This window comes from Pseudophryne corroboree, chromosome 2 (genome assembly GCF_028390025.1).
Source record: "Pseudophryne corroboree isolate aPseCor3 chromosome 2, aPseCor3.hap2, whole genome shotgun sequence".
NCBI lineage: Eukaryota > Metazoa > Chordata > Amphibia > Anura > Myobatrachidae > Pseudophryne > Pseudophryne corroboree.
Genome location: NC_086445.1, coordinates 754,905,175 through 754,917,703, shown reverse-complemented (window position 1 = coordinate 754,917,703; position 12,529 = coordinate 754,905,175). Strand labels below are relative to the sequence as shown.

The window sequence follows — 12,529 nt, the reverse complement described above, 5'->3', positions numbered from 1 at the left end:
CAGACTTGAATTATAAGTATGGCTAAAAGTCCATGATTATAAAAAATAAAAGAGGAAACCAACCTGGATGATGCATCTAAGCACACTCATTACAATATAAGGGGGAGGGGGAGGGGGGGTCTTTTACTGTAGACGTCTAGGTTGAAAAATATTTTTTCCTTCTGTTATTGTTAGGATGAATTTAAATGAGTGTGATTAGAGATGCGTTATTATGTCAGATCTCTGCTTGTATTGGGATTATGGGTGTATCAGGAAATGTAATTCACTGCCAATTATGTTTGTATAAAAGCAATACAGTATTTCATTCATTCAATCATCCTTCAGTTAAGTTTTCCCAGGATCCCCTGAGCTAGTGGTATAAGCTTATGCAGATGTGTCCTCATACATCATTGTTGTAGTCGCGCCAAACAGCCCCTCTCGGTGCACCAGGTCCCATGAGACTCTGCTAGCATTGGGCATTTTTTTTGCATCTTTTTGATGAAAAATGCATATTAGTCGCAATGTGATGTGACTAGAGTGCACAATGAGACTGTGCTGATTAATTTGATATGAGACACTGGTATGTATACCTGTGTATAACTAAGTCTCTGAGTCTACATATGAAGTGTTTTGATGCAGCGGCTGTGGTTTTTTTGCCATGCCAAGTTCCATTGTACTTCCTATGCAGACTCAGTCGCACACAGATAAACAAGTGTCACATATCAAATTAATCAGCACTAGCTCCTGGTAAATCTGCATTTTTGGCAAAAAAAGATGCCTGACACTAGCAGAGTTACACAAGACCTGACATCTCACTCAAGCTAGGAATCTTGAGCTCTGTGCCATATTTAGGTTAGATTTATGAGGACACATCTGTAATCCACATAACTAACCCAACAATATGCCAAGCCATACATTTTATCAGAAGTGTTGCATAATTCTACTAGAATACTATTACAGCAGATGCCAATCTCTGATAGCTTACAATACAGAGACCAATCTCTGGTGGCTAATATGTAAGTTAGAGGTCCTTCCTAGAGGCTCATGTGCATGGGTCAAAACCAATTCTTTAACTACTAATATATGACCTAAACAGACATTAGTTTGGCAGTTTATAGCTAGAGACTAGTATATGACAATATTTTCTTTTTAGACAATTTTTTTACACCTGGATTGTGGGGGTAATTCAGACCCGATCGCAGCAGCAAATTTGTTAGCTAATGAGCAGAACCATGGGGGGTCATTCCGAGTTATTCGCTTGCTAGCTGCTTTTAGCAGCATTGCAAATGCTAGGCTGCCGCCCTCTGGGAGTGTATCTTAGCTTAGCAGAATAGCGAACGAAAGGTTAGCAGAACTGCTACTAAATATTTTCTTGCAGTTTCTGAGTAGCTCCAGACCTACTCACAGATTGCGATCAGCTCGGTCCGTTTCGTTCCTGGTTTGACGTCACAAACATGCCCTGCGTTCAGCCAGCCACTCCCCCGTTTCTCCAGACACTTGTTTTCCTGGCACGCCTGCGTTTTTCCGCACACTCCCAGAAAACGCCCAGTTTCCGCCCAGAAACACCCACTTCCTGTCAATCACACTCCGATCACTTCAACGATGAAAATTCTTAGTTCGGACGTGAGTAAATCTACTAAGTTTTGTGCTAAAATACTTACTGCATGCGCACTGCGTACTATGCGCATGCGCATTTTTGCCTTAATCGCTCCGTTGCGAAAATCGGCAACGAGTGAACAACTCGGAATGACCCCCCATGTGCACTGCAGGTGTGGCAGATATAATATTTGCAGAGAGAGTTAGATTTGGGTGGGTTATATTGTTTCTGTGCAGGGTAAATACTGGCTGCTTTATTTTTAAACTGTAATTGAGATTTCAGTTTGAACATACCCCACCCAAATCTAACTCTCTCTCCATATGTTATATCTGCCCCCCCCCCCCCCCCCTGCAGTGCACATGGGGTCTAATTCAGACCTGATCGCTCACTAGCTATTTTTTGAAGCCCTGCGATCAGATAGTCACCGCCTATAGGGGAGTGTATTTTTGCTGTGCGAGTGTGCGATTTCATGTGCAGCCGAGCACTACAAAAAAGTTTTGTGCAGTTTCTGAGTTGCCCAGAACTTACTCAGCCGCTGTGATCACTTCAGTCCCGGAATTTACATCAGACACCATCCCTGCAAATGCTTGGACACGCCTGCGTTTTTCCAAACATTCCCAGAAAACGGTCCGTTGACACCCACAAATGCCCTCTTCCTGTCAATCACCTTGCGATCAGCTGTGCGAATGGATTCTTTGTAAAACCCATCGTACAGCAACAATCCACTTTGCACCCGTATGACACGCCTGTGCATTGCGGTGCATATGCATGTGCAGTTCTGACCTGATCGCAGCGCAGCGAAAAAATCTAGCGTGCGATCAGGTCTGAATGACCCCCATTATTTTGCCCATTAGCTAACAAATTTGCTGCTGCGATCAGATCTGAATTAGGCCCTTGGTCACATGGGTCTATTTATAGTACATAAGCAAGCAATCTTTTTTTCCAATAGAAAATGTTCTCTGAAGTACAGTATACTGTGTTGGAAGGAACTGCATAAACAATTGTATACATTTTTCTTTGTTAAATTGTCTCTTGAAAAAAAAATTGTCCATACAGTACCAATTTGGGGATTAATTAGCATTAGCCCCATTTCCATTTTTATTTTAAGTTACACATTCCTTATAACATGATCATATTAAAATAAACATGTAAATGCATCTATATCAGCAGCGGATCTTGCCATGGGCAAGCATTGATTTTTGCTCGGGGCGCCGCTGTCCCGAGGGCGCCGCCACCGTGGCAAGATCCGCTACTGGTGCCTGCTGTGCAGTGCGCGATGACATCATCGTGCACCGAACGGCATTGTGGGAGTGGCCATAGACACTAGAGGTCATAATTGACATGTAGTGTCTATGCGGTGCTATGGGAGAGACGTCATGACGTCTCCCCATAGATCCAAAGAGCGGCCAGAAACAGAGGACAGCAGCGGTCAGGAAGCAGGAGTGGGGATGGTGAGTTTTTGGTTTTTATTAGGTAATCGGCGCTACTAGGGGCACAGCTACAGGGGGCACAGTACTGGGGGCACTCTACAGGGGGTACAGCTACTAGGGCACAACTACAGGGGGGCGTAACTACTGAGGTCACAACTACTGGGAGCACAACTACTGGGGGCACAGTACTGGGGGCACAACTACTGAGGGCACAGCTGCAGGGGGCATAACTGTGACCACACCCCATCCTCATGAAGCCACTCACCCTGTTTTACCTGTGAGTGGGGGGGGGGGCAAAGGAAACTTTCGTCCTGGGCGCCACTAGGTCTAGAACTGGCCCTGATCTATATGAAGAGATGCTTAAAGATTATCATGACATGATAGCATATTCAAGTCACTATTCATCGTCATCAGCTTGATGATGTAATTGCATTGGTACTCTGACCCCTCTCTATGATAAGCCTTTCTCATTATCTCAGAACATGCAGTACAGGCCATGTGACAGCATCCTACACTTTGTGAAGAGTTCCAGCCAATCAATGTTTACCAATCATAATGTGGAAACGTCCCACTATTCCCACTACATTCATTGGTTAAAGGACAGCTACATCCAACAATCAATGTACTGATGGTATCACGCTGGACGGCTGCACTAAGCACCTGAGAAGCAGGCAAAGGAAGTTGACTGGCCATTCTGATAGTGTATAAAACTGAATTGGTGGTACAAGGCATGGTCCTCTGTCTACCTCTTGGCTGGCAGACACATCAATTTCTGTCTTTGGCCGCAGTCTGGAACAAAGCTCAAAAACATTAAAATTGAACCAGCACAGGGGGAAATGACCCCTCTGTTGCCCTTTTCCATATGGACTCACCAAAGCCCTGATAATGAATCTGCAAAACACTACTCTAGACAGTCACTGTAAATGGTAAAGAACCTCTAGGATGCATCTTCTCACAATGGCATTTGTATTCAGGTTTAGCAACTATACATACCTTTTTGTCACTCATAATTTTCTTATCTTTTTAGGCACAAACAGTTACATTCTGAAGTATTCTGAGACAATATTGACTTCTGTCTTCAGCACTATCCTAATTGTGGTTACTTTAACCATTCTTGCCTTCAGTTTGAAAAAGTATAAAAGGCAAAGATCCCAATACTCTCACCACCCACTTCATGAAAGTTCATACGAATCAGGTAAAGTCTAAAATGATATACAAATCGAATACTTAAGAAATAATTACATGTTCCCATGCACAATCTTTTCACTTAAGGGCCTGCCACATTGGATGATATTTGAAACTATATCGCTCATTTTCACCCTTCTGAGCAACATTGTTTAAAATATCGCCCAGCGTGGCTGGTGCGAACGATGAACAATGCGTCATCAATGAGGTCATCAATGAGGTCGTCTGTCATCTGTCCTTTCCAATCAATTCTGGCTATATCATTGACGACAGGGTGCATATTGTTCAGTGTGGCCAGTGCGAACGATGAACAATGAGCGAGAACATGTAAATGCAGAACAAGCATTTAAATAAAGGTGCCAAAACCCTAGAGTCAAACAATTAAGGCACATTGTTTAGTCATTCATAAAATCGCTCAGTGTGGCTGCTCTACCTCGTTCATTATCATTTATACGGGAATTCGGGAAGTTCAAGGGTAAATAATGAACGATATTTTTCATGTCGTCAGAGTGGCAGGCCCTTTACATATACATTTACTGTATTAGCGGAGATTAGTACATAAAAAAAGGGATGTACTGTAGTTATGTGACCGGCGGTCAGTAGACCGCCGGTCGCAATTCCGACGCCTGCATCCCGACCCATCAATATCCCCACGACAACCATAGAGTGGGAATAGAACCTGTGGTGAGCGCACCCATTCCCAACCCATAAAAAACACTATGAAGTGCTTTGTCTACATGTTTCCCCATTTCAGCTACTAGGGGGGTTTCAGGAAACCTCTTAACGTTATTTCGTGAAAATTTCAAAGTTGTAATTTTCATTAGTTTACTATTATATGTGGTTTAGAATTGATATATATAATCACATAAATGGAACCCCATAAACACATATTTTAGAACCCACACAGTGCAACCTGCTGCTCGTGGCCCCAGGGGAGGAGAAGCAGCAACTCCCTGTCAGTCATTTCCTGTCCTGTACCAGAGGCTTCCACTGACCCACTCATGCTGCATGGCAGTGCATCCCATCCCACCAAGGGCAGCCGATTGCCGCCTGCTCCGGGGGAGGAGGAGTGGTGCGCTTTCAGGCATTCTAATTCAGTTGCATCTTGCACTTATAATCCCTTATGTACAGATGTGTCTGGCTGTGTTGTTGCAGCATGTAGCAGCATATCATAGCGGCACCATGATGTGTACACATCATGGTATGTTGCACTTACTGCTGCTACCGGCTCTCCCATAGAGATTAATGAATAGCGGGAGCGTGCATACGCAGCAATGATAGCACTAATGTAACAATGCGGCAGGAGGGAGCTAACGTTCCTTCCAATAGGAATGATCGGGGTTTGGTTCTCGCAGGCAGCCATTGGACCCTATCAGGCCCCTGATAATGAATGGCCCGTTAAAAAAAAAAATGTGTAACAGCATGTAACAGGCCCATAAGGACTGCCAAATTACCTATAATATTCTTCTTTTATGCCTCCAACTGAATTGTTACATATATGACATATTTGTTTTTTTATGGATTATAAATCGTATACAGTATAAAGATTTGATCACTTTTGTTAAACAAAACAGTGTGCCACGATGGTACAACTTACATTTTGGTGTTTTTCTCTCCAGCTAATGGATTTTCCTCACCTGATGATACATTGGTGATTTCTGGAGGACTCTATGATGCACCACGTATTTATAATCCTAACATGACCGTTTTAGAAGAGGAGGAGTCTCATCATGACTATGTGTCCTTTAGCTCAAGGCCAGGCCAATATAGACTTGAGTTCTTACCCGATGATAAGGAGATTGATCCAGCTTTTAATTGTTCATTAAGAAATGTCTGATTATGTTATATCCCGCACCTGATGGAATCAAATTTTTAAATATGAAAGATTCTATGAATTATTTGTATTATTTATTTGATAAACTTACATTTATTATTTTTAGTATAAATCTATGAATATATATATATATATATATATATATATATATATACAGGAAAAAATGCTGGCACTCTCAGAGACTTGCAAAAAATGACACAGATACTGTAGTTAAAGGTCAACGTTTCAGGGCATTGCCCTTTTATCAAGACTAACTTTACAGACAAAAAAACATAAATTTATACATTACCAAAAGCACCACATGTGTAGACGACCGCCGCTCACCGGGAGACCCGCTGACGTCATAGGCGCGCGCCGGCGCCGGCGACCCGGCGTCTCCAGGGGGCGTGGAACAAGGATGTGTACCATCACCATGGGAACAAGTGTAAGGGGGCTGGAAAGGAACATTAGCAGTAAAAATGCAAAACGGATTGAACGGAGAGGCAGCAATACTATGTAGCAAATGAGGATAAGCAGTAAACATGCTGAAATAAAACTAAATGTGACAGTTAATGCAATCAGACCTGAACCCAAACAGTCGGCATAATGAAAGTGAACGTAGCTGTGGTGGTTAATACTAATAAGTAATAGCAATTAATGCAAAAGTATGCAATATAAGTAATAAGACAGAGTTACTCAATTCATAAAAAACAGGTATATGACAGCATATCGTTCAGGCCGAATGGTTTAACTGTTTGAAGAGTGTAGATCCAGCGGGCTTCTCTCTGTAGAAGGCGGCGACCCCGATTACCCCCTCTGGCATTATCTGGAATTCCGTCGATTATTTTATACCGAATAGAGGCAAGAGTGTGATGGAGTTCTTTGAAGTGACGGGCAACGGGTTGGTCTGACCCACGTCCATCCAGGGCGGCCCGTATACTGGAGCGATGCAGCGCAATGCGCTCCTTAAATTGTCTTATAGTCTTGCCAATGTAAAGCAGCCCACAAGGGCATTTGATGTAATAAATCACGTAACGACTGGAACAGGTGAAGGATTGAGTAATATTAAATTTTTTGCCAGATCTGGGGTGAAAAAAAGCATCGCCGGTTTCTAGGCTGCTACACGTAGTGCAGCCTAAGCACTTGTAGTTACCTGCCTTGCGCGAAAGGAAATGCATGGGCACAGAAGATTTCATCTTAGAGATGTCATTGTGGACCACTATGTCCTTAATGTTTCTACCTCTGCGAAATGAGGGTAAAATTCTAGATTTACTCAATCTAGGAAGCTGTTTATCTTCTGAAATGATGGGCCATAGACGTTTAGCCGTTCTCATGGCTGTGCTGCTAGTGGAAGAGAAATCTTGAGGCCATGGAATTCTGTTCTGTGGCTGACTCTTGAGAGTGGTCTGTAAAAGTGTCGTGCGGTCCTGCAATAGTGCTCTTTCCTTCGCTTTCTTCAGGTGATGCCATTGGTATCCTCTATTGAGGAATTTGCGTGACATCTGGTCAATGTGAAAAATGGCATCATGGCGGTCACTACAGATGCGTAAAATTCTGATAAATTGAGAGTATGGTAAGCCCCATTTTAAAGCTGGCGGGTGATAGCTAACTGCATGCAAGGAGGTGTTTCTATCTGTTGGTTTTACAAACAGAGATGTGTGGAGTCTATGGGCCTCATCTTGACTGATGGTGACATCCAGATAATGGATTTGCTCAAAGCTGGAGGTAAAGGTAAATTTGATGGATGAGTCCAGAGTGTTGATATCTTGCATAGCCCTAATGAAGCTATCCTCCGAGCCATCCCATAATAAGAAGATGTCATCAATGTAGCGAAAATATGCCTTAATTTTATGCGCTACTGTGGGGTTTGACAGGAACAAGTCTTGTTCGACCTCGCACATAAATAAATTGGCTAGGCTCGGAGCCACACAAGACCCCATTGCGCATCCAGACATTTGTAGGTAGATGCGATTATCAAAAATAAAATAGTTACGGGTCAGGGTCAGTTCAAGTAGTTGGATGAAAAAGTTGACATCAGGGCCAGTGTAGTTGATGTTACCAGAGATGGCCCTCCTGATGGCCTGAAGGCCGCGTTGATGGGGGATGTTGGTATAAAGACTGACCACATCAACTGTACACATCAGTAGTCGCTCAGGAAGTGGAGGGAGGGTAGCCAATTTAGATAAAAAGGCTGTGGTGTCCTTGAGGCAAGTGATCTGACTTTGTACTACAGGTTGGAGAAAGTGATCCAGGTATTTGGATACCATGTAGTACAGGGAATCACGAGCAGCAATTATCGGACGCCCAGGGGGGCTAACAGGATTCTTGTGGAGCTTGGGTATGGTGTATAGTACTGGAGTAGTAGGCCAATCCTGTTTCAGTGCCTCTAGCACTTTGTTATCAATAATGTGCTCCATGTTAGCTTGCTGGAGAATGTCATCCAACTCCCTTTTGTACGTCGTTGTGGGATCATTCGACAATAATGAATATGTAGCACCGTCCTGCAGTTGAGAATAGACTTCACTTTTGTAAGCCGTGAGGTCCTGTATGACCACGCCGCCGCCTTTGTCGGCGGGACGTATGACTATGTCAGTATAAGTACCCAGATTTTTTAAAGCTTCGTACTCGGACTTGTTGAGATTACCCTTAACGGGGACATGTTGCTTGTCAATGTGATCATACATGTTGCTCATGTGATTGACAAAGCATTTGATATTCGGGTTATTTGATACAGGGTCAAAGGTAGAAGGTTTGGACACTGGAGCCATAGGTGCAGGGGGAGTGATCTCCTCGCTGAAGAATTCTTTAAGGCGTACTCGTCTGCCAAATTTAAATAGGTCTACTTTGTTCTGAAAGGCGTCGGATTTATGTGTCGGGACGAAGGACAGTCCTTTGTTGAGGACTGTTATTTCCTCTGGGGTGAGGGTACGAGTGGACAAATTGAAGACTATGTCTTCTTGTTGGCGGTCTTTTTTGAAGATCCTCGTCCACTGTCCACCTCGACGGGTATAGCGCCTTTTTTGGGGGCTCGCTTTGCCCTGGTGGTGACCCCCGATGGGGGTCTTTTGGAGTTTTTTGATGAAGTAGTTGCTTCTGCACATTCCGTATCGCTGGAAGATCTTGCACTGGAATTATCGGTGTCCAAATTAAACTTCTTGTGTCGTCTAAACCTTGGTCTTCTGTCAGTAGTGGGATTACGGTTGTAGGCCCACGCGTAGACCTTATGTTCTGAATAGTCTTTGTCCACTGTAACCCGTTTGGATTTTTTGAACTGGATTAGTTCTGTGCGGTATTTATCAATGTCCGTCGTCAGCTTATTAACAAGATCCTGTGAGGTTGAAGATTTTAGTATATCCTGGTGAGATGCCTCAAATGTGGTAATTTTTTCTTTGGCAAGATTGAGTTCTCTGCGAGATTCCTCTATCACCAGGAGAATCAAATCATACGAACACTTGTTTAGTACGGCCGCCCAGCGTCGGCAAAAATCTGGGTTGTGTCGGCCGATGGTGGGGGTATTGCGTATACGGAACCCACGGGGGATTTTTTTATCCCGATAGTAATCGGAGAGTGTCACTCCGTGATAATAGAAGTCAATTTCCCGTTTTTTGAGTCTGTTAAGTGTCAGGAATATTTGTTCAGTGGTTTCACTCCCACAGGAGTCTTGGAATTTATCCGTAAATAGGATGGATTCTGCGTCCGAATCAGTAAGGACGAGTGCTTCACCCACTGGTAAAGAAATGCTGCTATATCCAGGTACTGCTTCCGTGGATGACATAACTTGTCCAGCGCCCAAAAGGTTAAAAATGGTGAGAAAAAAAATAGGAAAGAAAAAAATCGTCCAGCTTCCTAGATTGAGTAAATCTAGAATTTTACCCTCATTTCGCAGAGGTAGAAACATTAAGGACATAGTGGTCCACAATGACATCTCTAAGATGAAATCTTCTGTGCCCATGCATTTCCTTTCGCGCAAGGCAGGTAACTACAAGTGCTTAGGCTGCACTACGTGTAGCAGCCTAGAAACCGGCGATGCTTTTTTTCACCCCAGATCTGGCAAAAAATTTAATATTACTCAATCCTTCACCTGTTCCAGTCGTTACGTGATTTATTACATCAAATGCCCTTGTGGGCTGCTTTACATTGGCAAGACTATAAGACAATTTAAGGAGCGCATTGCGCTGCATCGCTCCAGTATACGGGCCGCCCTGGATGGACGTGGGTCAGACCAACCCGTTGCCCGTCACTTCAAAGAACTCCATCACACTCTTGCCTCTATTCGGTATAAAATAATCGACGGAATTCCAGATAATGCCAGAGGGGGTAATCGGGGTCGCCGCCTTCTACAGAGAGAAGCCCGCTGGATCTACACTCTTCAAACAGTTAAACCATTCGGCCTGAACGATATGCTGTCATATACCTGTTTTTTATGAATTGAGTAACTCTGTCTTATTACTTATATTGCATACTTTTGCATTAATTGCTATTACTTATTAGTATTAACCACCACAGCTACGTTCACTTTCATTATGCCGACTGTTTGGGTTCAGGTCTGATTGCATTAACTGTCACATTTAGTTTTATTTCAGCATGTTTACTGCTTATCCTCATTTGCTACATAGTATTGCTGCCTCTCCGTTCAATCCGTTTTGCATTTTTACTGCTAATGTTCCTTTCCAGCCCCCTTACACTTGTTCCCATGGTGATGGTACACATCCTTGTTCCACGCCCCCTGGAGACGCCGGGTCGCCGGCGCCGGCGCGCGCCTATGACGTCAGCGGGTCTCCCGGTGAGCGGCGGTCGTCTACACATGTGGTGCTTTTGGTAATGTATAAATTTATGTTTTTTTGTCTGTAAAGTTAGTCTTGATAAAAGGGCAATGCCCTGAAACGTTGACCTTTAACTACAGTATCTGTGTCATTTTTTGCAAGTCTCTGAGAGTGCCAGCATTTTTTCCTGTATGTATACTTTGCAGTCGTGACTGTCGCAGGGCACCGGAGCAATCTGCATATGCTTACTGGGAGTGCCAAGCAATACTCTGTTATATTTCTCCTGCCGGTTCTTGCACCATTGGGAGTAGTTTGGGCACCCTGCATTTTTCACTTCAAGTCTGGACGATTTTTTTCTTTCCTATTTTTTTTCTCACCATTTTTAACCTTTTGGGCGCTGGACAAGTTATGTCATCCACGGAAGCAGTACCTGGATATAGCAGCATTTCTTTACCAGTGGGTGAAGCACTCGTCCTTACTGATTCGGACGCAGAATCCATCCTATTTACGGATAAATTCCAAGACTCCTGTGGGAGTGAAACCACTGAACAAATATTCCTGACACTTAACAGACTCAAAAAACGGGAAATTGACTTCTATTATCACGGAGTGACACTCTCCGATTACTATCGGGATAAAAAAATCCCCCGTGGGTTCCGTATACGCAATACCCCCACCATCGGCCGACACAACCCAGATTTTTGCCGACGCTGGGCGGCCGTACTAAACAAGTGTTCGTATGATTTGATTCTCCTGGTGATAGAGGAATCTCGCAGAGAACTCAATCTTGCCAAAGAAAAAATTACCACATTTGAGGCATCTCACCAGGATATACTAAAATCTTCAACCTCACAGGATCTTGTTAATAAGCTGACGACGGACATTGATAAATACCGCACAGAACTAATCCAGTTCAAAAAATCCAAACGGGTTACAGTGGACAAAGACTATTCAGAACATAAGGTCTACGCGTGGGCCTACAACCGTAATCCCACTACTGACAGAAGACCAAGGTTTAGACGACACAAGAAGTTTAATTTGGACACCGATAATTCCAGTGCAAGATCTTCCAGCGATACGGAATGTGCAGAAGCAACTACTTCATCAAAAAACTCCAAAAGACCCCCATCGGGGGTCACCACCAGGGCAAAGCGAGCCCCCAAAAAAGGCGCTATACCCGTCGAGGTGGACAGTGGACGAGGATCTTCAAAAAAGACCGCCAACAAGAAGACATAGTCTTCAATTTGTCCACTCGTACCCTCACCCCAGAGGAAATAACAGTCCTCAACAAAGGACTGTCCTTCGTCCCGACACATAAATCCGACGCCTTTCAGAACAAAGTAGACCTATTTAAATTTGGCAGACGAGTACGCCTTAAAGAATTCTTCAGCGAGGAGATCACTCCCCCTGCACCTATGGCTCCAGTGTCCAAACCTTCTACCTTTGACCCTGTATCAAATAACCCGAATATCAAATGCTTTGTCAATCACATGAGCAACATGTATGATCACATTGACAAGCAACATGTCCCCGTTAAGGGTAATCTCAACAAGTCCGAGTACGAAGCTTTAAAAAATCTGGGTACTTATACTGACATAGTCATACGTCCCGCCGACAAAGGCGGCGGCGTGGTCATACAGGACCTCACGGCTTACAAAAGTGAAGTCTATTCTCAACTGCAGGACGGTGCTACATATTCATTATTGTCGAATGATCCCACAACGACGTACAAAAGGGAGTTGGATGACATTCTCCAGCAAGC

General features: G+C 43.8%; 1 protein-coding gene across 1 annotated transcript in view; it reads left to right on the top strand.

Annotated features, from left to right (window-relative positions):
* The window catches only part of LOC135051178 (uncharacterized), a 67,247-nt gene extending 61,076 nt beyond the window's left edge, over positions 1 to 6,171 (top strand). The window contains exons 3-4 of the mRNA XM_063957298.1: positions 4,034 to 4,201; positions 5,811 to 6,171. Coding sequence (XP_063813368.1) covers positions 4,034 to 4,201; positions 5,811 to 6,028 — 386 coding nt within the window. The 3' untranslated portion in view covers positions 6,029 to 6,171. The remainder of the gene's footprint in view (positions 1 to 4,033; positions 4,202 to 5,810) is intronic.
* Positions 6,172 to 12,529: the final 6,358 nt, after the last annotated feature.